The sequence below is a fragment of the Coregonus lavaretus genome (genome assembly GCF_964263955.1).
Source record: "Coregonus lavaretus genome assembly, contig: HAP1_SCAFFOLD_1354, whole genome shotgun sequence".
NCBI classification, from domain to species: Eukaryota; Metazoa; Chordata; class Actinopteri; order Salmoniformes; family Salmonidae; genus Coregonus; species Coregonus lavaretus.
In genome coordinates this window covers 108,334-132,218 of record NW_028160087.1, presented here as the reverse complement: position 1 = coordinate 132,218, position 23,885 = coordinate 108,334, and the positions used below count along the sequence as shown (strand labels likewise).

The 23,885-nt window shown below is 46.0% G+C and overlaps 1 protein-coding gene across 1 annotated transcript in view; it reads right to left on the bottom strand.

The window, feature by feature from the left end:
- Nucleotides 1-3,006: 3,006 nt before the first annotated feature.
- The window catches only part of LOC311122175 (ferroxidase HEPHL1-like), a 68,085-nt gene continuing 47,206 nt past the window's right edge, over nt 3,007-23,885 (bottom strand). The window contains exons 6-12 of the mRNA XM_084196572.1: nt 13,952-14,135; nt 13,186-13,325; nt 12,731-12,862; nt 12,421-12,626; nt 5,305-5,449; nt 3,999-4,211; nt 3,007-3,271 (exon numbers count right to left, since the gene is read on the bottom strand). Of these exons, the coding sequence (XP_084052698.1) occupies nt 3,051-3,271; nt 3,999-4,211; nt 5,305-5,449; nt 12,421-12,626; nt 12,731-12,862; nt 13,186-13,325; nt 13,952-14,135 (1,241 nt within the window). The 3' untranslated portion in view covers nt 3,007-3,050. The remainder of the gene's footprint in view (nt 3,272-3,998; nt 4,212-5,304; nt 5,450-12,420; nt 12,627-12,730; nt 12,863-13,185; nt 13,326-13,951; nt 14,136-23,885) is intronic.

Genomic DNA, 23,885 nt, shown 5'->3' with positions numbered 1-23,885 from the left:
GTGAATAGTCCCTACCTGTCCTCCTCTGTAGCATGGTGCTTCTCTAGTTCCCAAGCCCGGTCAGGTGAATAGTCCCTACCTGTCGTCCTCTGTAGCATGGTGCTTCTCTAGTTCCCAAGCCCGGTCAGGTGAATAGTCCCTACCTGTCTCCTCTGTAGCATGGTGCTTCTCTAGTTCCCAGGCCCGGTCAGGTGAATAGTCCCTACCTGTCCTCCTCTGTAGCATGGTGCTTCTCTAGTTCCCAGGCCCGGTCAGGTGAATAGTCCCTACCTGTCGTCCTCTGTAGCATGGTGCTTCTCCAGTTCCCAAGCCCGGTCAGGTGAATAGTCCCTACCTGTCCTCCTCTGTAGCATGGTGCTTCTCCAGTTCCCAAGCCCGGTCAGGTGAATAGTCCCTACCTGTCCTCCTCTGTAGCATGGTGCTTCTCTAGTTCCCAGGCCCGGTCAGGTGAATAGTCCCTACCTGTCCTCCTCTGTAGCATGGTGCTTCTCCAGTTCCCAAGCCCGGTCAGGTGAATAGTCCCTACCTGTCCTCCTCTGTAGCATGGTGCTTCTCCAGTTCCCAAGCCCGGTCAGGTGAATAGTCCCTACCTGTCCTCCTCTGTAGCATGGTGCTTCTCTAGTTCCCAAGCCCGGTCAGGTGAATAGTCCCTACCTGTCGTCCTCTGTAGCATGGTGCTTCTCTAGTTCCCAAGCCCGGTCAGGTGAATAGTCCCTACCTGTCCTCCTCTGTAGCATGGTGCTTCTCTAGTTCCCAGGCCCGGTCAGGTGAATAGTCCCTACCTGTCGTCCTCTGTAGCATGGTGTTTCTCTAGTTCCCAGGCCCGGTCAGGTGAATAGTCCCTACCTGTCCTCCTCTGTAGCATGGTGCTTCTCTAGTTCCCAAGCCCGGTCAGGTGAATAGTCCCTACCTGTCCTCCTCTGTAGCATGGTGTTTCTCCAGTTCCCAAGCCCGGTCAGGTGAATAGTCCCTACCTGTCCTCCTCTGTAGCATGGTGCTTCTCTAGTTCCCAAGCCCGGTCAGGTGAATAGTCCCTACCTGTCGTCCTCTGTAGCATGGTGCTTCTCTAGTTCCCAAGCCCGGTCAGGTGAATAGTCCCTACCTGTCCTCCTCTGTAGCATGGTGCTTCTCTAGTTCCCAAGCCCGGTCAGGTGAATAGTCCCTACCTGTCCTCCTCTGTAGCATGGTGCTTCTCTAGTTCCCAAGCCCGGTCAGGTGAATAGTCCCTACCTGTCCTCCTCTGTAGCATGGTGCTTCTCTAGTTCCCAAGCCCGGTCAGGTGAATAGTCCCTACCTGTCGTCCTCTGTAGCATGGTGCTTCTCTAGTTCCCAAGCCCGGTCAGGTGAATAGTCCCTACCTGTCCTCCTCTGTAGCATGGTGCTTCTCTAGTTCCCAGGCCCGGTCAGGTGAATAGTCCCTACCTGTCGTCCTCTGTAGCATGGTGTTTCTCTAGTTCCCAAGCCCGGTCAGGTGAATAGTCCCTACCTGTCCTCCTCTGTAGCATGGTGCTTCTCTAGTTCCCAAGCCCGGTCAGGTGAATAGTCCCTACCTGTCCTCCTCTGTAGCATGGTGTTTCTCCAGTTCCCAAGCCCGGTCAGGTGAATAGTCCCTACCTGTCCTCCTCTGTAGCATGGTGCTTCTCTAGTTCCCAAGCCCGGTCAGGTGAATAGTCCCTACCTGTCCTCCTCTGTAGCATGGTGCTTCTCTAGTTCCCAAGCCCGGTCAGGTGAATAGTCCCTACCTGTCCTCCTCTGTAGCATGGTGCTTCTCTAGTTCCCAAGCCCGGTCAGGTGAATAGTCCCTACCTGTCCTCCTCTGTAGCATGGTGCTTCTCTAGTTCCCAAGCCCGGTCAGGTGAATAGTCCCTACCTGTCCTCCTCTGTAGCATGGTGCTTCTCTAGTTCCCAAGCCCGGTCAGGTGAATAGTCCCTACCTGTCCTCCTCTGTAGCATGGTGCTTCTCTAGTTCCCAAGCCCGGTCAGGTGAATAGTCCCTACCTGTCGTCCTCTGTAGCATGGTGTTTCTCTAGTTCCCAGGCCCGGTCAGGTGAATAGTCCCTACCTGTCCTCCTCTGTAGCATGGTGTTTCTCTAGTTCCCAAGCCCGGTCAGGTGAATAGTCCCTACCTGTCCTCCTCTGTAGCATGGTGTTTCTCTAGTTCCCAAGCCCGGTCAGGTGAATAGTCCCTACCTGTCGTCCTCTGTAGCATGGTGTTTCTCTAGTTCCCAGGCCCGGTCAGGTGAATAGTCCCTACCTGTCCTCCTCTGTAGCATGGTGTTTCTCTAGTTCCCAAGCCCGGTCAGGTGAATAGTCCCTACCTGTCGTCCTCTGTAGCATGGTGTTTCTCTAGTTCCCAGGCCCGGTCAGGTGAATAGTCCCTACCTGTCCTCCTCTGTAGCATGGTGCTTCTCTAGTTCCCAAGCCCGGTCAGGTGAATAGTCCCTACCTGTCGTCCTCTGTAGCATGGTGTTTCTCTAGTTCCCAAGCCCGGTCAGGTGAATAGTCCCTACCTGTCCTCCTCTGTAGCATGGTGCTTCTCCAGTTCCCAAGCCCGGTCAGGTGAATAGTCCCTACCTGTCCTCCTCTGTAGCATGGTGCTTCTCTAGTTCCCAGGCCCGGTCAGGTGAATAGTCCCTACCTGTCCTCCTCTGTAGCATGGTTCTTCTCTAGTTCCCAAGCCCGGTCAGGTGAATAGTCCCTACCTGTCGTCCTCTGTAGCATGGTGTTTCTCTAGTTCCCAAGCCCGGTCAGGTGAATAGTCCCTACCTGTCCTCCTCTGTAGCATGGTGCTTCTCCAGTTCCCAAGCCCGGTCAGGTGAATAGTCCCTACCTGTCGTCCTCTGTAGCATGGTGTTTCTCTACCTGTCCTCCTCTGTAGCATGGTGTTTCTCTAGTTCCCAAGCCCGGTCAGGTGAATAGTCCCTACCTGTCCTCCTCTGTAGCATGGTGTTTCTCTAGTTCCCAAGCCCGGTCAGGTGAATAGTCCCTACCTGTCCTCCTCTGTAGCATGGTGTTTCTCTAGTTCCCAAGCCCGGTCAGGTGAATAGTCCCTACCTGTCCTCCTCTGTAGCATGGTGTTTCTCTAGTTCCCAAGCCCGGTCAGGTGAATAGTCCCACTCCACCTCCTCGGTGCTGATGTAATAACGCACCACGGCTGAGGCAGAGGGGTGTGTCTGTTTTACGCTGCTCTCAGAGCAGGACTTCACAAAGTACTGCTGTCTCATCCCTCCATTATAGTGGTCAGTCACTCTGCAGCTCACCTCAAATACACCTAGAGAGACAGGGTTAAAGGTCAGGGGTCAGAGGTCAGGGGTCAGAGGTCAGGGGTCAGAGGTCAGGGGTCAGAGGTCAGGGGTCAGGGGGTTAGAGGTCAGGGGTAAGAGGTCAGGGGTTAGAGGTCAGGGGTTAGAGGTCAGGGGTTAGAGGTCAGGGGGTTAGAGGTCAGGGGTAAGAGGTCAGGGGTTAGAGGTCAGGGGTTAGAGGTCAGGGGTAAGAGGTCAGGGGTTAGAGGTCAGGGGTTAGAGGTCAGGGGTTAGAGGTCAGGGGTCAGAGGTCAGGGGTTAGAGGTTAACATTATAGAGGTCAGTCACTCTGCAGCTCACCTCAAATATACCTAGAGAGACAGGGTAATAGGTCAGGGGTCAGAGGTCAGGGGTCAGAGGTCAGGGGGTTAGAGGTCAGGGGTAATAGGTCAGGGGTCAGAGGTCAGGGGTTAGAGGTCAGGGGTTAGAGGTCAGGGGTTAGAGGTCAGGGGTAAGAGGTTAACATTATAGAGGTCAGTCACTGACCTCTTACAGGCCTCTCTCATCTTTTTAAGTGGGAGAACTTGCACAATTGGTGGCTGACAATACTTTTTTCCCCCACTGTATATATTTTCTCTAATTATCTTTCTCAAAAATGCTTGTATTGTCACGTCATTGAGATCATCCATTAAAAACAACAGGAACTCTCTGTCCCAACCAACAGCGGGGCGCGGACACTGCCGTGTGTGGACGTACCAGGTCTGGGCGGCAGCATGCTGACAGTTGCGGTGGTGTGGGGGAACAGGCTGAGTGTATCTCTGGTAGTGCCGTGTCTCTGGAAGGTGTTCCCCTCCCAGTACACCCCATGGATATCAACCTCCGTGCCCATCCCAAAAGTGTACCACACAACCCTGTCCCCGGAACACATATCCAGGCCTGGAAGGTTCCCATACATGAAGCCGTTCACCGCTGAGAGAGAATGGAGAGATGATATCAACAACTACACCACTGAGAAAGAGGAGAGAGGACGAGAGAGGAGGAGAGGGGAGAGAGGATGAGAGAGGAGGGAGGAGGAGAGAGGAGGAGAGGGGAGGAGAGGGGAGAGAGGAGGAGAGAGGAGGAGAGAGGTAGAGAGAGAGGAGAGAGGTAGAGAGAGGAGGAGAGAGGAGGAGAGGGGAGAGAGGAGAGGAGGGGAGAGAGGAGGAGAGAGAGGAGAGAGGAGGGGAGAGAGAGGAGAGGACGGGAGAGAGGAGAGGAGGGGAGAGGAGGAGAGAGGAGGGGAGAGGGGAGAGAGGAGGAGAGAGAGGAGAGAGGGGAGAGAGGTGGAGAGAGGGGAGAGGGGAGAGAGGGGAGAGAGGGGAGAGGGGAGGAGAGGGGAGGAGAGAGGGGGAGAGAGGAGGGGAGAGGGAAGAGGAGGAGAGAGGAGAGAGGGGAGAGAGGAGGGGAGAGGAGGAGAGAGGAGAGATGGGAGAGAGAGGAGAGGGCAGAGAGGAGAGAGGGGAGAAAGGAGAGGAGGGAGGAGAGAGGAGAGAGGAGAAGGGGGAGAGAGGAGAAGAGAGGAGAGAGGGGAGAGGAAGGGAGAGAGGAGGAGAGAGAGGAGGAGAGGGGAGAGAGGAGATGAGAGGAGGAGGGGAGAGAGTTGGAGAGAGGGGAGAGAGGGGAGAGGGGAGGAGAGAGAGGAGGGGAGAGAGGAGGGGAGAGAGGGGAGAGAAGAGAGGAGGGGAGAGAGGAGAGAGAGGAGAGGAGGAAAGAGAGAGGAGAGGGGAGAGAGGAGGAGAGAGAGGAGAGAGAGAGAGGAGAGAGGAGAGATGAGGGGAGAAGGGAGGAGAGAGGGGAGAGAGGAGAGGAAGGCAGGAGAGAGGAGAAAGAGGAGAGAGAGAGAGGAGAGGAGGGGAGGGAAGAGAGGAGAGAGAATATGAACTACACGCAGAGGAGATATAGAGAAATAGTAAAAGGTTGACGGCAACTAAAATAAAATAGTTGAACAGGTGCTAACTAATGGAAAGTATTTAGGTCCAATAACTTAATGGGTAAAGTATAGAAGCGGTGTGTGTATTCATACCGTGCATCTTGTTGCTCTCCTGAAAGTCTTGCTTGTCTGGGTCTGACTGGGCCGATCCATAGGTCTCGATGTTCCTCTGAAGGTACCAGCTCAGGTTCTCATCCATTACAGAGAACAGCAGGAACAACTCCCTGTCCACCTCCCTCTGCACCACACACACACACACACACACACACACACACACACACACACACACACACACACACACACACACACACACACACACACACACACACATACATACATACATACACATACACATACACATACACATACACATACACATACACATACACATACACATACACATACACATACACATACACACAGACACAGACACAGACACAGACACATACACATACACATACACATACACATACACATACACATACACATACACATACACATACACATACACATACACATACACACAGACACAGACACAGACACAGACACAGACACATACACATACACATACACATACACATACACATACACATACACATACACATACACATACACATACACATACACATACACATACACACAGACACAGACACAGACACAGACACAGACACAGACACAGACACACACACACACACACACACACACACACACACACACACACACACACACACACACATAAATTATAAGAGCAATGCTATGATGTGTGTGTGTGTGTGTGTGTGTGTGTGTGTGTGTGTGTGTGTGCGCTTGTATGTACAGTAGCTAATGTAAAAAGGATTTTCACAAATTCACATAGAAATGAAGTTCACTTCTGCTGTTGTTATGCTGGGTCTTTGTTATGCTGGGTCTTTGATATGCTGGGTCTTTGTTATGCTGGGTCTTTGTTATGCTGGGTCTTTGTTATGCTGGGTCTTTGATATGCTGGGTCTTTGATATGCTGGGTCTTTGATATGCTGGGTCTTTGATATGCTGGGTCTTTGTTATGCTGGGTCTTTGATATGCTGGGTCTTTGTTATGCTGGGTCTTTGTTATGCTGGGTCTTTGATATGCTGGGTCTTTGATATGCTGGGTCTTTGATATGATGGGTCTTTGATATGCTGGGTCTTTGATATGCTGGGTCTTTGATATGCTGGGTCTTTGTTATGCTGGGTCTTTGTTATGCTGGGTCTTTGTTATGCTGGGTCTTTGATATGCTGGGTCTTTGATATGCTGGGTCTTTGTTATGCTGGGTCTTTGTTATGCTGGGTCTTTGTTATGCTGGGTCTTTGATATGCTGGGTCTTTGATATGCTGGGTCTTTGATATGCTGGGTCTTTGATATGCTGGGTCTTTGATATGCTGGGTCTTTGATATGCTGGGTCTTTGTTATGCTGGGTCTTTGTTATGCTGGGTCTTTGTTATGCTGGGTCTTTGATATGCTGGGTCTTTGATATGCTGGGTCTTTGTTATGCTGGGTCTTTGTTATGCTGGGTCTTTGTTATGCTGGGTCTTTGTTATGCTGGGTCTTTGTTATGCTGGGTCTTTGTTATGCTGGGTCTTTGATATGCTGGGTCTTTGATATGCTGGGTCTTTGATATGAATGAATGTGTTTCTACTTTGTTGGGTTGATTTTCGTTAAATAAACTTCTCTCTGAATTGTGTGTCCTTGTCTTCATTGTGAAAACTGGTTATATTGTACTGTCTGGTATTTACATGGAACCACTTTGCTATATTGAACTGTACGGTTTCATTTTATTGCCTTCTGACCTCGTATCTGTGAAGGTGGTACCATGTAAAAATGTATGGACAGATTTGCTGTTGTCTTTATGGGATGGAGTCGTTCAATGCAGTGGTACCTCACAAGTAACTATCAATCAATCAATCACATTTTATTTATAAAGCCCTTTTTACATCAGCAGATGTCACTAAGTGCTATACAGAAACCCAGCCTAAAACCCCAAACAGCAGCAATGCAGATGTAGAAACACGGTGGCTAGGAAAAACTCCCTAAAAAGGCAGGAACCTAGGAAGAAACCTAGAGAGGAACCAGGCTCTGAGGCGTGGCCAGTCCCCTTCTGGCTGTGCCGGGTGGAGATTATAACAGTACATGGCCATTAAGGACAGATCTTTCTCCAAGATGTTGCAACAGGTCAGTACATCAGGAGTAAATGTCACTTAGCTTTTCATAGCAGGGCATTGAGAGGTTGAAATAGCAGGTGCGGTAGAGAGAGAGAGAGAGTTTAAAACAGCAGGTCCGGGACAAGGTAGCACGTCCGGTGAACAGGTCAGGGTTCCATAGCCGCAGGCAGAAGAGTGGAAACTGGATCAGCAGCACGACCAGGTGGATTCAAATTTTTTGGTTTTAGTCAGGATTCTAGCAGCCATATTTAGTACTAAAGGAAGTTTATTTAGTGCTTTATCCGGGTAGCCGGAGAGTAGAGCATTGCAGTAGACTAATCTAGAAGTGACAAAAGCATGGATTAGCTTTTCAGCATCATTTTTGGACAAAGAGTTTCTGATTTTTTCAATGTTCGAAGATGGAAAAAAAGCTGTCCTTGAAATATTCTTGATATGTTCGTCAAAAGAGAGATCAGGATCCAGAGTAACGTCGAGGTCCTTCACAGTTTTATTTGAGACGACTCTATAACCATCAAGAATAATTGTCAGATCCAACAGAAGATCTCTTTGTTTCGTATGACCTAGAACTAGCATCTCTGTTTTGTCCGAGTTTAAAAATAAAACATTTGCCGCCATCCAGTTCCTTATATTCAACATAGGAGGGCCAAGCACAGGAAGTAGCTCTTTCAGTAGTTTAGTTGGAATAGGGTCCAGTATGCAGCTTAAAGATTTAGAGGCCATGACTATTTTCATGAATGTGTCAAGAGATACAGGATTAAAAAACTTGAGTGTCTCCATTGATCCGAGGTCCTGGCAGTTCTGTGCAGACTCAGGACAGCTGAGCTTTGGAGAAATACGCAGATTCAAAGAGGAGTCTGTAATTTGCTTTCTAATGATCATGATCTTTTCGTCGAAGAAGTTCATGAATTCATCACTGCTGAAGTGAAAGGCATCCTCTCTTGGGGAATGCTGCTTTTTAGTTAACTTTGCCACAGTATCAAATATACATTTTGGATTGTTCTTATTCTCCTCAATTAGGTTGGAAAAGTAGGTTGATCGAGCAGCAGTGAGGGCTCTTCGATATTGCACGGTACTGTCTTTCCAAGCTAGTAGGAAGACTTCCAGTTTGGTGGAGCGCCATTTCCGTTACAATTTTCTGGAGGCTTGCTTCAGGGCTCGGGTATTTTCTGTATACCAGGGAGCTAGTTTCTTGTGACAAATGTTTTTTTGTTTTTAGGGGTGCGACTGCATCTAAGGTATTACGCAAGGTTAAATTTAGATCCTCAGTTAGGTCGTTAACTGACTTTTGTACTCCGACGTCCTTGAGTAGGTGGAGGGAGTCTGGAAGGGCCTCTAGGAATCTTTGGGTTGTCCGAGAATTTATAGCACAGCTTTTGATGGGCCTTGGTTGGGGTCTGAGCAGATTATTTGTTGCGACTGCAAACGTAATAAAATGGTGGTCTGATAGTCCAGGGTTATGAGGAAAAACATTTAGATCCACAATATTTATTCCACGGGACAAAACTAGATCCAGGGTATGACTGTGGCAATGAGTAGGTCCGGAGACATGTTGGACAAAACCCACTGAGTCGATGATGGCTCCGAAAGCCTTTTGGAGTGGGTCTGTGGACTTCTCCATGTGAATATTAAAGTCACCAAAAATTAGAATATTATCTGCCGTGACTACAAGGTCCCATAGATATTCAGGGAACTCAGTGAGGAACTCTGTATACGGCCCAGGAGGCCTGTAAACAGTAGCTATAAAAAGTAGGATTGGGTAGGCTGCATAGATTTCATGACTAGAAGCTCAAAAGATGAAAACACAGTCATTTTTGGGGGGGGTGAATTATAATAATAATAATAATAATATGCCATTTAGCAGACGCTTTTATCCAAAGCGACTTACAGTCATGCGTGCATTCATTTTTGTGTATGGGTGGTCCCAGGGATCGAACCCACTACCTTGGCGTTACAAGCGCCGGGCTCTACCAGTTGAGCTACAGAGGACCACAGAATTGACATTTGCTGTCATAAATGTTAGCAACACCTCCCCCTTTGTGGGATGCGCTGGGGGATATGGTCACTAGTGTAACCAGGAGGAGAGGCCTCATTTATCACAGTAAATTCATCAGGCTTAAGCCATGTTTCAGTCAGGCCAATCACATCAAGATTATGATCAGTGATTAGTTCATTGACCATAACTGCCTTGGAAGTGAGGGATCTAACGTTAAGTAGCCCTATTATCAGATGTGAGATATCACAATCTCTTTCAATAATGACAGGAATGGAGGAGGTCTTTATTCCAGTGAGATTGCTAAGGCGAACACCGCCATGTTTAGTTCTGCCCAACCTAGATCGAGGCACAGACACGGTCTCAATGGGGGAAAGCTGAGCTGACTACCCTGACTGTGCTAGTGGCAGACTCCACTAAGCTGTCAGGCTGGCTAACAGCCTGCTGCCTGGCCTGCACCCTGTCTCATTGGGCTGGCTAACAGCCTGCTGCCTGGCCTGCACCCTGTCTCATTGGGGAGGCTAACAGCCTGCTGCCTGGCCTGCACCCTGTCTCATTGGGGAGGCTAACAGCCTACTGCCTGGCCTGCACCCTGTCTCATTGGGGAGGCTAACAGCCTGCTGCCTGGCCTGCACCCTGTCTCATTGGGCTGGCTAACAGCCTGCTGCCTGGCCTGCACCCTGTCTCATTGGGCTGGCTAACAGCCTGCTACCTGGCCTGCACCCTGTCTCATTGGGGAGGCTAACAGCCTGCTGCCTGGCCTGCACCCTGTCTCATTGGGGAGGCTAACAGCCTGCTGCCTGGCCTGCACCCTGTCTCATTGGGCTGGCTAACAGCCTGCTGCCTGGCCTGCACCCTGTCTCATTGGGGAGGCTAACAGCCTGCTGCCTGGCCTGCACCCTGTCTCATTGGGCTGGCTAACAGCCTGCTGCCTGGCCTGCACCCTGTCTCATTGGGGAGGCTAACAGCCTGCTGCCTGGCCTGCACCCTGTCTCATTGGGGAGGCTAACAGCCTGCTGCCTGGCCTGCACCCTGTCTCATTGGGGAGGCTAACAGCCTGCTGCCTGGCCTGTACCCTGTCTCACACCCACTGGTAAAGATGTTCAGCTGGCAGACAGACACTGGAATAAGACGCTGGAGTTTCTGAGGGACAGAGAGGGCTTTTGCACCTTGTTGCATTTTTAGTGGGACTGAAAAAAACGCCCGGAGCGTAAAATAACATTATTAACCGGTTCCCATGCTTTTAATAACAACAGTTCTGTTCCTGAACATTAGAGATCATTTTCCTTCCTGGTTCTGATTCTGTTCCTTGAAAATGTTCGTTATTTTTCGGTTTTCGGTTCTGTTCCCTGAACCGGTTCCAACCCCTGCGTTTAAGACAAAATTGTTACTACGTATTTCGTTTTTGTTACTATGTAATTATTAACAGGCTGTCAAATGAAGGGTTACCAGAAGCTGTTTATCAGTCTCTCTGTCCCAGCTTTAATACACCTGTACTGTCTCTACCTTCTGGATGGTAGCGGGGTGAACAGGCCGTGGCTCGGGTGGCTGAGGTAGGTCCTTGATGATCTTCTTGGCCTTCCTGTGACACCGGGTGCTGTAGGTGTCCTGGAGGGCAGGCAGTGTGCCCCCGGGTGATTTGTTGGGTTGAACGCACCACCCTCTGGAGAGCCCTGCGGAGGCGGACAGTGCAATTGCTGTACCAGGCGGTGATACAACAGGATGGCGCATCTGTAGAAGTTTGTGAGGGTCTTAAGGGTTCTGCTTTGCTCTGCTCTGGCACCCCAATGGTGGAACAAGCTCCCTCACGACGCCAGGACAGCGGAGTCACTCACCACCTTCCGGAGACATTTGAAACCCCACCTCTTTAAGGAATACCTGGGATAGGATAAAGTAATCCTTCTACCCCCTCTTACCCCACCCCAAAGAAAGAAAAAAAAAACATATTGTAAAGTGGTTATCACACTGGCTATAAGGTGAATGCACCAATTTGTAAGTCGCTCTGGATAAGAGCGTCTGCTAAATAACGTAAATGTAAATGTAAGGGCCAAGACACATTTCTTGAGCCTGCTGAGGTTGAAAAGTTGTGCCTTCTTCACCACACTCTCTGTGTGAAGGGACCATTTCAGGTCATCAGTGATGTGCACGCCGAGGAAACTTGAAGCTTTTGGCCCTATCCACTATGGCCCCGTTGATGTGGAATGGGGGGTGTGCTCTCTCTGCTTGTGTTGATAGAATTTCCGGAGCATTTTCCTCAGATTTCCTTTATTAAAGTCCCCAGTTACAATAAATGCAGTCTCAGGATATGTGGTTTCCAAGTCCAGTGTAGTTCCTTGAGAGATGTTGCGGTGTCAGCTGGTTGGGGAATGTATATGGCAGTGACTATAACCAAATAAAATTATCTCGGGAGGGAATGCGGTCGGCATTTGATGGTGAGGTATTCAGATTGGGAGAACAAAAGGACTTCCTGTACGTTACCACAATCACACCATGAGACATCTCTTTGTTTCCCTGAGAGTTTTTTGTTCCTGTCCGCGGACAGAGGGCAACGGGAGAACCCCGCTGGTTGTATGGATGGGGGCAATATATCCGGAGAGCCACGTTTCCGTAAATCAGATTGTTAGTCTCTTATGTCTCTTTGGAAGGACATCCTCGCCCTGAGCTCATCTATTTTATTGTCCAAGTACTGAACGTTAGCTAATAATATACTCGGAAGAGGTAGGTGGAATGCAAGACTAAGATCCCACTCCTCCTCTTCCTCCTTCTCCGGCAGCAACGTTTTGATTGGATGGGGTTAGCCTCGGGTAGTCCAAACAAAGGATCCAGGTCCAGGAAGTCCAATTTCTGGTCGAATTTCTGGTGAGTGACCGCCAATCTAATATCCAAAAGTTATTTTCTACTGTAGGTAATAGTACTAGAAACATTCTGAGCAAATAATGTACAAATTTTTTAAAAACAATAGTGGCTAGGAGCTAGAAACAGGGCGACCTGTATCTGTCGGCGCCATCTTTGTTGGCCATCTTGTTGTGGACTGTCATGTACCTGCTTGCCGTTGTCCCCCAGTGCTCCACGCCTACAGACCAGTAAGGGTCCGGTGAGGCCGGCGTTGGTGTCCTCTACAGGGGAGGAGCCAGAATAGTACAGGTAGGACACACAGGGAGGGTCAGAGAGGGAGGGGCCGTCCAACACCTGCCAGGTATAGGTGAACCTGGAGCCTGGGGACACAGCTGAGCCTGGCTTCTCTACACCTGGGGGGGGACAATATATAACACACACCACAGCCAGTCAGAGGAAAAAACATAACTGACGTAGGCCTTGAAATAGTGAGCGAGCATGTCTGTGTGTGTCTCACCGTCCTGGTAACTGGTTCCCTGGTAGTGTTTGTCGTAGTGGAGGCCGTGAGGCTGGATGCTGTAGCTCCTGTCTGCCTTGTTCAGAAACACCACCTGTAGGATGTCCCCTACCTCAGCCCTCAGCACCGGGCCTGGAGCACAGAGAGAGATAATATATGCAATTCAGCAGACACTTTTATCCAAAGCAATATACAGTGGTCCCGGGAATCGAACCCACTACCCTGGTGTTATAAGCGCCATGCTCTACCAACTGACCTAAAAAGGACCACAATGAGATGAGAGAGAGTCACAGAGAAACAGAGAGAGAGTGGTAGAGAGAGAGAGAGAGATAGAGAGAGACAGAGAGAGACAGAGAGAGACAGAGAGAGAGAGAGAGAGAGAGAGAGAGAGAGAGAGAGAGAGAGAGAGAGAGAGAGAGAGAGAGAGCGAGAGAGAGAGTGACAGCAGGTCTTACCCAGTATTCCCAGGTGTTGTGTTTCAGGGGTGAGAGGTTGTCTGGTAGTGAAGGTATCGTCTGTGTAGCCCTGATACACCACCTTCATATAGCGACCGCCTATCCTTCCATCACCAACACCGAAGAACACCTCAGAGGGACTGGGAGGAGGAGGAGGAGAGGAGGAGGGAAAAGAGAGAAGTAGAGGGGGATGAGACAGAGAGGAGAGAGAGATGAGACAGAGATGAGAGAGAGATGAGACAGAGAGGAGAGAGAGATGAGACAGAGAGGAGAGAGAGATGAGACAGAGAGGAGAGAGAGATGAGACAGAGAGGAGAGAGAGATGAGACAGAGAGGAGAGAGATGAAAAAGAGAGATGGAGAGGAGGGTGACAAAGTGGTTTCTTCAGCTTTGATGATTCATGATGAGGGAATTTCTCTGTACAGTGAAACTGAGCAGAGCATACAGAAGAGCTGGAGGACTGGAGCTGTTTAGAGTGGAGTGCTGAGTAAACACTACAAACACTACAGCCGCTCACACACACACACACACACACACACACACACACACACACACACACATACACACCAGTGGAGGCAGCTGAGGGGAGGACGGCTCATTATAATGGCTGGAACGGAGACAATGGATTGGTATCAAACATGGCTTCCATGTGGTTGATACCATTCCATTGACTCCATTCCAGCCATTACTAAGAGCCGTCCTCCCCTCAGCAGCCTCCACTGACAGGCACGTACACTGTACAGAGGTTGGTGTGTGTGTCCGTTACCTGTCGGGCAGTGTGAGGGAGAGGTTGGTGTGGGTGTCCGTTCTGGTAGGAGCGTAGTCCCAGGTGATGGTCTCTGCTGTCAGGTAGTACTTCCTGACTGGGCCAGCAGTGGGGGCTGCTGAGGGGCTGACACCACCGCCACCACTGTCACAGGATACCACCTCATACAGCGCCTGCATACCGGCTGATACGCACGCACACACACACACACACACACACACACACACACACACACACACACACACACACACACACACACACACACACACACACACACACACACACACACACACACACACACACACACACACACACACACACACACACACACACACACACACACACACACACACACACACACACACACAGAGAAAGGTAAGGACAGGACAGCGTGACAGTAGGCTGTGTATTATAAAACCTGTCATTAAGAAACACAGAGAGCGTGAGGCAGTCAGCTCAGACAGGAACCTAGGAGGTAGTCAGCTCAGACAGGAACCTAGGAGGTAGTCAGCTCAGACAGGAACCTGGGAGGCCGTCAGCTCAGACAGGAACCTGGGAGGTAGTCAGCTCAGACAAGAACCTGGGAGGCAGTCAGCTCAGACAGGAACCTAGGAGGTAGTCAGCTCAGACAGGAACCTGGGAGGCCGTCAGCTCAGACAGGAACCTGGGAGGCAGTCAGCTCAGACAGGAACCTAGGAGGTAGTCAGCTCAGACAGGAACCTAGGAGGTAGTCAGCTCAGACAGGAACCTAGGAGGTAGTCAGCTCAGACAGGAACCTAGGAGGTAGTCAGCTCAGACAGGAACCTAGGAGGTAGTCAGCTCAGACAGGAACCTAGGAGGTAGTCAGCTCAGACAGGAACCTAGGAGGCAGTCAGCTCAGACAGGAACCTGGGAGGTAGTCAGCTCAGACAAGAACCTGGGAGGTAGTCAGCTCAGACAAGAACCTGGGAGGTAGTCAGCTCAGACAAGAACCTGGGAGGTAGTCAGCTCAGACAATAACCTGGGAGGTAGTCAGCTCAGACAATAACCTGGGAGGTAGTCAGCTCAGACAAGAACCTGGGAGGTAGTCAGCTCAGACAGGAACCTGGGAGGTAGTCAGCTCAGACAAGAACCTGGGAGGTAGTCAGCTCAGACAGGAACCTAGGAGGTAGTCAGCTCAGACAGGAACCTAGGAGGTAGTCAGCTCAGACAAGAACCTGGGAGGTAGTCAGCTCAGACAGGAACCTAGGAGGTAGTCAGCTCAGACAAGAACCTGGGAGGTAGTCAGCTCAGACAGGAACCTGGGAGGTAGTCAGCTCAGACAGGAACCTAGGAGGTAGTCAGCTCAGACAAGAACCTGGGAGGTAGTCAGCTCAGACAGGAACCTGGGAGGTAGTCAGCTCAGACAGGAACCTAGGAGGTAGTCAGCTCAGACAAGAACCTGGGAGGTAGTCAGCTCAGACAGGAACCTAGGAGGTAGTCAGCTCAGACAAGAACCTGGGAGGTAGTCAGCTCAGACAGGAACCTGGGAGGTAGTCAGCTCAGACAGGAACCTGGGAGGCAGTCAGCTCAGACAGGAACCTGGGAGGTAGTCAGCTCAGACAAGAACCTGGGAGGAACCCCTCATAGCCTGGTTCCTCTCTAGGTTTCTTCCTAGGTTTTCGCCTTTCTAGGGAGTTTTTCCTAGCCACCGTGCTTCTACACCTGCATTACTAGCTGTTTGGGGTTTTAGGCTGGGTTTCTGTACAGCACTTCGAGATATTAGCTGATGTAAGAAGGGCTATATAAAATAAAATTGATTGATTGATTGATTGATAGTCAGCTCAGACAAGAACCTGGGAGGTAGTCAGCTCAGACAAGAACCTGGGAGGTAGTCAGCTCAGACAGGAACCTAGGAGGTAGTCAGCTCAGACAGGAACCTAGGAGGTAGTCAGCTCAGACAGGAACCTGGGAGTGGCTAGATGGTACACTATCCTTCTCTCAGCACATATCCAAGCTGCAGGTTAAATCTAGACTTGGTTTTCTTTCACCTCAGCTGCTAAACTAACCCTGATTCAGATGACCATCCTACCCATGCTAGATTACGGAGACGTAATTTATAGATCGGCAGGTAAGGGTGCTCTCGAGCGGCTAGATGTTCTTTACCATTCGGCCATCAGATTTGCCACCAATGCTCCTTATAGGACACATCACTGCACTCTATACTCCTCTGTAAACTGGTCATCTCTGTATACCCGTCGCAAGACCCCCTGGTTGATGCTTATTTATAAAACCCTCTTAGGCCTCACTCCCCCCTATCTGAGATACCTACTGCAGCCCTCATCCTCCACATACAACACCCGTTCTGACAGTCACATTCTGTTAAAGGTCCCCAAAACACACACATCCCTGGGTCGCTCCTCTTTTCAGTTCTCTACTGCTAGTGACTGGAACAAGCTGCAAAAAACACTCAAACTGGACAGTTTTATCTCCATGTCTTCATTCAAAGACTCAATCATGGACTCTCTTACTGACAGTTGTGGCTGCTTCGTGTGATGTATTGTTGTCTCTACCTTCTTGCCCTTTGTGCTGTTGTCTGTGCCCAATAATGTTGGTACCATGTTTTGTGCTGCTAACATGTTGTGTTGCTACCATGTTGTTGTCATGTTGTGTTGCTACCATGTTGTTGTCATGTTGTGTTGCTACCATGTTGTTGTCATGTGGTGTTGCTACCATGTTGTTGTCATGTTGTGTTGCTACCATGTTGTTGTCATGTTGTGTTGCTACCATGTTGTTGTCATGTTGTGTTGCTACCATGTTGTTGTCATGTGGTGTTGCTACCATGTTGTTGTCATGTGGTGTTGCTACCATGTTGTTGTCATGTTGTGTTGCTACCATGTTGTTGCCATGTGGTGTTGCTACCATGTTGTTGTCATGTGGTGTTGCTACCATGTTGTTGTCATGTTGTGTTGCTATCATGTTGTTGTCATGTTGTGTTGCTACCATGTTGTTGACATGTTGTGTTGCTACCATGTTGTTGTCATGTTGTGTTGCTACCATGTTGTTGTCATGTTGTGTTGCTACCATGTTGTTGTCATGTTGTGTTGCTACCATGTTGTTGTCATGTGGTGTTGCTACCATGTTGTTATGTTGTGTTGCTACCATGTTGTTGTCATGTTGTGTTGCTACCACGTTGTTGACATGTTGTGTTGCTACCATATTGTTGTCATGTTGTGTTGCTACCATGTTGTTGTCATGTTGTGTTGCTACCATGTTGTTGTCATGTTGTGTTGCTACCATGTTGTTGTCATGTTGTGTTGCTACCATGTTGTTGTCATGTTGTGTTGCTACCATGTTGTTGTCATGTAGTGTTGCTACCATGTTGTTGTCATGTTGTGTTGCTACCATGTTGTTGTCATGTTGTGTTGCTACCATGTTGTTGACATGTTGTGTTGCTACCATGTTGTTGTCATGTTGTGTTGCTACCATGCTGTTGTCATGTGGTGTTGCTACCATGTTGTTGTCATGTTGTGTTGCTATCATGTTGTTGTCATGTTGTGTTTTTATTTTTTTTTATTTTTTTGGGGGGGGGGATGGATCAGCTTAATATTGCAGATAGATTGTATCTTCTATCAATGTAATTGTCTGCATCATTTCCAATCCCCCATGTTTTTTTTATTTTTTATATACAGGTAAAAGTCAGTAAATTAGAATATTTTGAAAAACTTGATTTATTTCAGTAATTGCATTCAAAAGGTGTAACTTGTACATTATATTTATTCATTGCACACAGACTGATGCATTCAAATGTTTATTTCATTTAATTTTGATGATTTGAAGTGGCAACAAATGAAAATCCAAAATTCCGTGTGTCACAAAATTAGAATATTACTTAAGGCTAATACAAAAAAGGGATTTTTTAGAAATGTTGGCCAACTGAAAAGTATGAAAATGAAAAATATGAGCATGTACAATACTCAATACTTGGTTGGAGCTCCTTTTGCCTCAATTACTGCATTAATGCGGCGTGGCATGGAGTCGATGAGTTTCTGGCACTGCTCAGGTGTTATGAGAGCCCAGGTTGCTCTGATAGTGGCCTTCAACTCTTCTGCGTTGTTGGGTCTGGCATTCTGCATCTTCCTTTTCACAATACCCCACAGATTTTCTATGGGGCTAAGGTCAGGGGAGTTGGCTGGCCAATTTAGAACAGAAATACCATGGTCCGTAAACCAGGCACGGGTAGATTTTGCGCTGTGTGCAGGCGCCAAGTCCTGTTGGAACCTGAAATCTCCATCTCCATAGAGCAGGTCAGCAGCAGGAAGCATGAAGTGCTCTAAAACTTGCTGGTAGACGGCTGCGTTGACCCTTGATCTCAGGAAACAGAGTGGACCGACACCAGCAGATGACATGGCACCCCAAACCATCACTGATGGTGGAAACTTTACACTAGACTTCAGGCAACGTGGATCCTGTGCCTCTCCTGTCTTCCTCCAGACTCTGGGACCTCGATTTCCAAAGGAAATGCAAAATTTGCTTTCGTCAGAAAACATGACTTTAGACCACTCAGCAGCAGTCCAGCTCTTTTTTTCCTTAGCCCAGGTGAGACGCTTTTCGCGCTGTTTCTTGGTCAACAGTGGCTTGACACGAGGTATGCGGCAGTTGAAACCCATGTCTTTCAAGCGTCTCTTGGTGGTGGATCTTGAAGCCCTGACTCCAGCAGCTGTCCACTCCTTGTGAATCTCCCCCACATTTTTGAATGGGTTTTTTTTCACAATCTTGACTAGGGCGCGGTGATCCCTATCGCTTGTACACTTTTTCTGACCACAGTTTTTCCTTCCCTTTGCCTCTCTATTAATGTGTTTGGACACAGAGCTCTGAGAACAGCCAGCCTCTTCTGCAATAACCTTTTGTGTCTTTCCCTCCTTGTGCAATGTGTCGATGGTCGCCTTTTGGACAGCTGTCAAATCTGAAGTCTTCCCCATGTTTGTGTAGGCTTCAGAACTGGACTGAGAGACCATTTAAAGCCCTTTGCAGGTGTTTTGAGTTAATCAGCTGATTATTTTGTGGCACCAGGTGTCTTCAAAATGTAACCCTTACACAATATTCTAATTTTGTGACACACGGAATTTTGGATTTTCATTTGTTGCCACTTCAAATCATCAAAATTAAATGAAATAAACATTTGAATGCATCAGTCTGTGTGCAATGAATAAATATAATGTACAAGTTACACCTTTTGAATGCAATTACTGAAATAAATCAAGTTTTTCAAAATATTCTAATTTACTGACTTTTACCTGTATATATATATATTCCCCTTTATTACTTTTCAACCCCACCATCCTTTCCCTACTTGGAGTAAATTAGTGAACAACAACGCCCAGGCCTCTACTTCCGGTCTATAATTACTATCTACACCTTATGGACAGAGTTAATTTTACAATAATTCTATATCCATATATATATATATATATATATATATATATATATATATATATATATATATATATATATATATATATATATATATATATATATTTATTTATTTTTTTGCTCCTGAACTTCTTCTACTCTCAACCTCTCCGATCATTTTCATGATGTCCATCCGGTTTGCTTCTAAATGCCATATCTTTCTAACTGTGCTCTTTCCCAAAAGCTCCCAACATACAACCTATATACTTATTATGGACACAGTATGCTTACATTATTAGCTATCTTTGTTATTATTTGTTGTTATTTGTTATTAGTCCCATCCTTCAACTCTATTCAATACCTCCCATCTATCTCTTAACACCATCCATATAGGATTTCTATTTGCCATATATATTTCAACCATACTGTGATGTTTTACAAAAGTTCTGAACCTTTCTATTCTCATTGCTTCTACAGATTGTGAATTAAAAATAAACATTTTTGCTAAAAGTATTATTATATTATTGATTGATTGACTATGACTTTTCAGATCACCCAGTAATGCTATCTGCAAGGTTAGTTCCAGGTAAATATTGCAATCCTTTAGCCATTCCTGGACCTGTGTCCAAAAACAAGCTACAAATGGACAGAACCAAAACAAATGATCTAATGATTCTATCTCTTCACAGCAAAATCTGCAGAGCTGGGAAGATTGTATCCCCCATATAAATAACATTCTATTGGTAGCAAGAATTTTATATAATAATTTAAATTGAAAGATTCTAATTTTTGAATCCGGTGTCGTTTTGCGTGTCAGTTCATAAACACTATGCCATGGGATTGGTACGTCAAAGATCTCTTCCCAACTATTTTGCAATCTATATGGGACGGCTGTCAATCCTTTGGTCCTTAAGTGAAACTGATATACTTTTTTATTTATCACAGTTTTCCTTAACCAATTATGTTCTTTAATGCAAGGCCGACAGACAAGTTCCTTACTTTCTCCCCCTTCAACTTTCCTCTTCCACTTTTGCGGTAAGGCTGCAATTATTTGGTTGTAATTTTGGGTAGAGCAGACATTTCCATATGTTTTTGTTAGCTGCATGTGCGACATAACTCCACCAGTCCTACCGATGATATCATTTACGAAGATTATACCTTTTTTAAACATTCTGTCAAAAAATAAAGGTTTTTTGTCAATTAGTATATTTGAATTTAACCACAATATTTGTTGCATTATTTGTTCTGTCGTTTCTGGAGGATTAAATTGAAATTGCAACCAACTTTCTATGGCTTGTTTTAGAAATAGTGACATTTGGGAGATTATTTCCTTTTCAAATAACTGAAAGTGAGAGATTGTAATCTGAATAAAGGGAAAAAGGCCTTTCTTGAACATTGGGAGAGACAATCTTACTAATTTGCTTGAGAACCAGTTCGGATTTAAGTATAACTTTTGGATGACTGAAGATTTTAGTGATAGGTCTAATGCTTTAATATTTAATAATTTCTGTCCTCCGAATTCATATTCATTATATAAATATGCTCTTTTAATTTTGTCTGGCTTGCCGTTCCAAATAAAATTGAATATTTTTTTCTCATATGTTTTAAAAAACTGTTTGCTAGGCGTAGGCAAGACCATAAGCAAATAGGTAAACTGGGATAATACTAAAGAGTTAATCAGGGTGATTTTTCCACAAATTGACAGGTATTTTCCTTTCCATGGTAGTAAGATCTTATCTATTTTTGCTAACTTTCTATTAAAATTTATTGAAGTGAGATCATTTATTTCCTTTGGGATATGTATTCCGAGTATATCCACATCACCATCAGACCATTTTATTGGTAAACTACATGGTAATGTAAAAATTGTATTTTTTAGTGATCCAATACGTAATATAGTACATTTGTCATAATTTGGTTGTAATCCAGAGAGGTTAGAAAATGTATCTAGATCCTCTATGAGGCTGTGGAGGGATTCTAGTTGTGGATCTAAAAGAAAACATGAATCATCTGCGTACAATGACACCTTTGTTTTTAAGCCCTGTATTTCTAATCCCCTGATATTATTATTGGATCTGATTTTAATAGCTAACATCTCGATGGCCACAATAAATAGATATGCCGATAGTGGACAACCTTGTTTCACTCCTCTTGATAGTTTAAAACTTTCTGAGAAATAGCCATTATTTACTATTTTACACCTAGGGTTACTATACATGATTTTGACCCATTTTATAAGAGATTCTCCAAAATTGAAATGCTCCAGGCATTTATATATAAATTCCAGTCGAACTTTATCAAATGCCTTTTCGAAGTCTGCTATGAATAGCAGGCCTGGTTTCCCATATTTTCCATAGTGTTCTATTGTTTCCAATACTTGCCTTATATTATCTCCAATGTATCTTCCATGTAAAAAACCTGTCTGATTAGAATGAATAATATCCGACAATACCTTTTTAATTCTATGCGCTATACATTTTGCTAGGATTTTTGCATCACAACACTGAAGTGTAAGGGGCCTCCAATTTTGTAAATGGACTGGATCTTTATATTTTCCACTTGTATCCTGTTTCAGTAATAATGAGATCAGACCTTCTTCTTGAGTGTCAGATAATCTACCATTTACATAGGAGTGGTTAAAACATGCTAATAACGGTCCTCTTAGTATATCAAAAAAGGTTTGGTATACCTCGATTGGTATGCCATCCAACCCTGGAGTTTTCCCCGACTTAAAGTCTTTAATTGCATCCAGAAGTTCCTCCTCTGTAATTTCACCTTCACATGAGTCTTTCTGTGTGGCTGTTAATTTGACATTATCAATAGAAAAAAAATCTCTACAATTTGCTTCAGTTAGAGGAGATGGAGGCGACTGAAAAGAAAACATATGTTTAAAGTACTTTGTTTCTTCCTTCAAAATATCATTAGGTGAATTATGGGTGACTCCGTCAATTGTAACTAGTTTCATTAAGTTCTTTTTGGTAGCATTCCTATGTTGAAGATTAAAAAAGAATTTTGTGCATTTTTCCCCATATTCCATCCAGTTTGCTTTATTTTTATAATATATTACACTTGATCTTTCTTGAATAAGTTTTTCCATTTCTTTTTGTTTTTCCTCTAATTTATTCTGAGCCTCTATGTTACAGTTTTTATTGCCATCTATCTGTTCTGTTAGACTTTCTATTTCCTTTCTTAGTATAAACTCTTTTGACCTAAATTGCTTTTGTTTTCGAGATGAGTACTGAATTGCATGGCCTCTAAAGGCACATTTAAAGGTGTCCCATACAATAAGGGGATTCGCTGTACCTATGTTATGTTGGAAAAAGTCAGTTATAAATTCCTTTGTTCTAATTATAAATAAATTATCCTCTAATAGGCTTTGATTAAATTTCCAATATCCTCGCCCACGTGGAAATTCAGTCAGAGTAATGTATATGCCTATTATATGATGGTCCGACCGCATTCTGTCCCCTATCAACACTTTTTTTACTTTTGGTGTTGTGTTGTTGTGTTGTGTTGCTACCATGTTGTTGTCATGTTGTGTTGCTACCATGTTGTTGTCATGTTGTGTTGCTACCATGTTGTTGACATGTTGTGTTGCTACCATGTTGTTGTCATGTTGTGTTGCTACCATGTTGTTGTCATGTTGTGTTGCTACCATGTTGTTGTCATGTTGTGTTGCTACCATGTTGTTGACATGTTGTGTTGCTACCATGTTGTTGTCATGTTGTGTTGCTACCATGTTGTTGTCATGTGGTGTTGCTACCATGTTGTTGTCATGTTGTGTTGCTACCATGTTGTTGTCATGTTGTGTTGCTACCATGTTGTTGTCATGTTGTGTTGCTACCATGTTGTTGTCATGTGGTGTTGCTACCATGTTGTTGTCATGTTGTGTTGCTACCATGTTGTTGTCATGTTGTGTTTCTACCATGTTGTTGACATGTTGTGTTGCTACCATGTTGTTGTCATGTTGTGTTGCTACCATGTTGTTGTCATGTGGTGTTGCTACCATGTTGTTGTCATGTGGTGTTGCTACCATGTTGTTGTCATGTTGTGTTGCTACCATGTTGTTGTCATGTTGTGTTGCTACCATGTTGTTGTCATGTTGTGTTGCTACCATGTTGTTGTCATGTGGTGTTGCTACCATGTTGTTGTCATGTTGTGTTGCTACCATGTTGTTGTCATGTTGTGTTGCTACCATGTTGTTGACATGTTGTGTTGCTACCATGTTGTTGTCATGTTGTGTTGCTACCATGTTGTTGTCATGTGGTGTTGCTACCATGTTGTTGTCATGTTGTGTTGCTACCATGTTGTTGTCATGTTGTGTTGCTACCATGTTGTTGACATGTTGTGTTGCTACCATGTTGTTGCCATGTGTTGCTACCATGTTGTTGTCATGTTGTGTTGCTACCTTGCTGTGTTGTCATGTTGTGTTGCTACCATGTTGTTGTCATGTGGTGTTGCTACCATGTTGTTGTCATGTGGTGTTGCTACCATGTTGTTGTCATGTGGTGTTGCTACCATGTTGTTGTCATGTTGTGTTGCTACCATGTTGTTGTCATGTTGT